Source organism: Quercus lobata, chromosome 5, assembly GCF_001633185.2.
Source record: "Quercus lobata isolate SW786 chromosome 5, ValleyOak3.0 Primary Assembly, whole genome shotgun sequence".
Lineage (NCBI taxonomy): Eukaryota > Viridiplantae > Streptophyta > Magnoliopsida > Fagales > Fagaceae > Quercus > Quercus lobata.
The window spans coordinates 61,234,876-61,238,928 of record NC_044908.1 but is presented as its reverse complement, the minus strand read 5'-3'; the positions used below and the strand labels follow the sequence as shown (position 1 = coordinate 61,238,928).

At 35.8% G+C, this 4,053-nt stretch overlaps 1 protein-coding gene across 1 annotated transcript; it reads right to left on the bottom strand.

The window, feature by feature from the left end:
* Positions 1–2,155: 2,155 nt before the first annotated feature.
* On the bottom strand, positions 2,156–3,235 carry LOC115990856. The gene is made up of 2 exons (XM_031114627.1): positions 2,605–3,235; positions 2,156–2,529 (listed from the first exon to the last, which is right to left on the bottom strand). The coding sequence occupies exons 1-2, from the start codon at positions 3,233–3,235 to the stop codon at positions 2,156–2,158; spliced, it is 1,005 nt and encodes a 334-aa protein (XP_030970487.1).
* Between the last annotated feature and the right edge of the window lie 818 nt (positions 3,236–4,053).

Sequence of the window (4,053 nt, the reverse complement as noted above, 5' to 3'; positions counted from 1 at the left end):
AGTAGGGATATATTATTTTTATTGGGTTGTTTATATTATTTAAGATGTTGTATGGGAAAATAGAAGTTGGGTGTATTATAAAATGGTAGGTATAATAGACAAAGTAGCTTTTGAGATGGTAAAATAGAATAGTTTGAAGATACCGGATGCTAATGCTCTTAGAAGCTACTGTAGCAAGATGGTATAATTTTAAAATAATATTTTATTGGGTTTTGGGTTTCATTTGGGTATTATGTTTTTTTATTTTATTGTGTAGATATATTATTTAATGTGTTGTATGGTAAAATAAAAGTTGGGATGTTGGGTATATTGTAAAATGATATGATATAATAGATAAATTAACTTTTGAGATGGTAAAATGAGATATTTTCTAAAACTAGGATGCGAATGCTGTCTTCCTAGATATTCTAATTCTGCAATTCAACTCCCCTTCGACAACAGTATGTGCTAAACCTATTTTTTCATTTTTGGGGACTTTTCTTCAGTCTTGCCTACTTGGAATAATTAATCAATTGTTCAATTTTAATGTGCTTCCTTGTTGTTTGGTGCTTTTCGTTGAAGTGTTAACACCACTACTCTCACATCTCCTCCAAAACTAAATGAATGCCACAATTGCGCAAACAATCAAAATCTCCACACACACACACACACACACACACACACACACACACACACACACACAAAAACCAAACAAACAAACAAAAAAAACCTTATTACAGTGAATATTTTCACAATCCATAAGGCTTGTTGTTTTATTCCAGATGAGAGTGATAGAGAGAGATGGTGTGGCAATAAAATAATCCCACTAGTCAACAGACGACTTCTAAGACATAAGATGTTAATCAAACAAACAAACTCATAAAATTTTTTTATGTTCATGACTTTGATTGCATGACTGTTGAATGCAATAAAAATACTCTACAATGAAATATCTTGATTAAAGAACAACTATTTGCAATGGGAAGAAATTGGCAGTGGCAAATTTGGATGGCTAGCTGATCCCTAAAGTGCATTCATCTCTGGAGACCTTTGAGTTTTCCTTCAATAGTGGAGTAAATTTGGGATGAATCTACCACTACCACTATCACTGCCCTTGCTTCTGCTTGTTTATAAAAAGCGAAACCAATAATTAAGGGGGGCCTTAGAAGGAGTTGAGAAGACAACCATGTGCAGAGAAGTAGAAGCCTAAACGTCAAGGTTATGAGACTCATAAAAATTGTATTGAGATTGAGGGAGATGAATAAATGTCACCATTCACTATTTTTATCTACTCTTCTAAGATAAATCCAAAAGTGATTTATTCATATTGGACACCTAGATGGATATTTATGGTGTGTTCCCTACATTTAGCACTAAAATTAAGAAGAAAAAAAAATTAGAAACACGTAGCGCAAAATTGGACTTCAATTGAAGAATCTAATTAGATTGAGAATGGACATTTGGAGGGATAATTATGATGTGGTCCCACATAATTTAGACACATGGCACAAAATTGGACTCCAATTTCAAATTTGAATTGGACTTTCTCTAAACTTTGCCTATTAATATATACTAGTATGTAACCCATACTTACACACGGGAATGATAAATTGAAGCAGTGCTATTGATGTTAGCTTGAATTATTAAACATATAGGACATTAGTTTAACCAGGACATTTAGAGATACTAAAATTGTTTTTCCTTGCAATTTTCATGATATCAGTTACGCTAAATTTCTCATTACATTACTATTATGCATATAATTTAGAAAATCACTATTGGATATTACATATACAATATTAATTCACAATCATTGTACATGAAATTCTACTAAATACAACACAAAATAAAAAGAATAGGTTGGTCCAATAGTATCTCCTAAATTGAATGGAGATGGGTGCATGGAATAGTTCTACTCAATTACAATTTTTTAGGTTCAAATTTCCCATACAAAATATTTGAATAAAAACAGTATAAAAAAAATGCTCATTAGTTTATGGAAAGCTAACAAAAGCAAAATCCAATTTTGATTCTAATTGAATTTTCTCTAACATATGGTTTAATATATATATATATATATATATATGAAATGGTACATTGGGTAATTTTTTTTTTTTTTGGAGAAAACGTTAAGAAAATTTCATTAATAAAATCAGATTGAAATACAACATCCAAATCAGAATGTAGATCTTCTACCCATACAAGTATCTACAAAGAAAACTGCTCTTCTAGTTAATTCATGAGCTAACTTATTCCCTTCCCTTCCAATATGATGGAACTGACAAGACTGTAAAGCAGAGCATAATCTTCGAGTATCATCAGCCACATGTTCGTATAAGGTATTGCACCGTGCTTGAGATTGCAAAGCATGAATAACCCCCAGACAATCCCCTTCTACTTGAATACGAAAAAAGCACATTTCCTGAGCAAAGGTGATTGCTCTATGGGCAGCTCGAGCCTCTACCAAAGCTACTAACAGAGGAAGAGCAATTTTATGGCTTAGTGCTACCATAACATCTCCTCTGTAATCTCGTACTACCACCTTGATGGCTGCACAGCCCAAACAATCAAAAAGAACTGCGTTGAAATTTACTTAATAGCAATTCTCTGGTGGAGGCAACCAACTTGCTACCCATCTCAAGCTTGGGTTGCGTATATGTTTATTTGCTTCCAAAAACTCCACTACCAAAGCCTTAGCCCTATCTCCAACTTCATGTAATGGCAAAGTCCCTTGATTTTCCCGAATTTGATTCCGCCTCTGCCACAAACTCCACGCAATGGTGGAAAACAGAGCCACACAATAACCCGAGCTATTCTGCATCACATCATCCAGCAAGTCGAAGAAACTTCTATGCTTCTTTTTATACAGATTAGCAAATGTTATATCTGATCCCCAAACCGATTGAGCATGAGAACAGAGCCAAAGACAATGCAGTAAAGTTTTAGGTTGATCATCACACATCGCACAAGTGTCATCCAAAGGAATATGTCTGGCCTTCAAATTTTGCTTGGTTGGCAATGAGTCCTTGGCAGCTCTCCAAACGAAATGGAGAATTTTATTTGGGGTCTTGATCTTCCATATTCCCTTCCATACTTTCTTAGCTTCAGATGGAGAAGATGAGCTCGGGTTTTGATTATTTCCATCAGCTGCCAACATGCGATATGCACTCCTCACACTGTAATTACCATCCAGGGTAAGTGGCCAAACCAGTACATTATCCCCACCCGCTTCATGCACATAAATCTGTTTGATCATCTCTACCTCCCACGGTAAAAAACACCTCTCCAGCAAACTTGGGTCCCACACTCTTATGTCTGGGTAAAATAATTCATGCACTCTACTGATCTCTGCATCTTTGTTAGGTTCTAAAGGTTAGAACTTTATGTTTTTAGAACTCTAATTTGTATTGTTGGCAAACCATGATCAAAACAATGTGTTTAGAAGTGTTTAAAACTAGCTCAAAGTTGTATGTCAATGTAAAGTTGGAATCGAGTGTAAAGCAGAAAGTAGTGTGGCTTTCGGCCTGGCTCGATCGATCGAAGCTTAGGCTCGACCGATCGAACGTCGGGCAGATTGCTTTTCTGCAAAGTTCCAGTTCAGCCCAAACTCGACTTAAACGTATTAGGGTTCAAGTAAAACTCTCCTATATATAAGGGAAACCCTAGAACGTTTTTCAGTAGTTGTTTTAGAGAGATTAGAGTGCCTCCTGTGGCTCTTTTTGTATTTAGGGTTTTGTACCCAAAGGCTCTCTAAGGTTGCTCATATTGCGGTTTGTGTAAATCTCTTGTGAGATCTAGAGGAGTTTTCCTTTACACAAACTTAGGGTTTTCAAGGAGGAGATATTCTCTACACCTTGATGATCAAAACAGTTGCTGCCATTAAAGCTTAAAGAATACATAAGCGGGGGTGCTTGTAGCTGGTGGAATCCAAAGAAAGAAGGAGTCCATGGATTCGGAGCTTGCACGTGGTCGTGTCAGTAAGTTCTACTGGTTGGTAGCATTAGGAAGTCGAGCGGGGGTGCTTGTAAGTCCTTTTGTATGAACTTCGATTCTTTCTGATAGTGGATTCAAGTT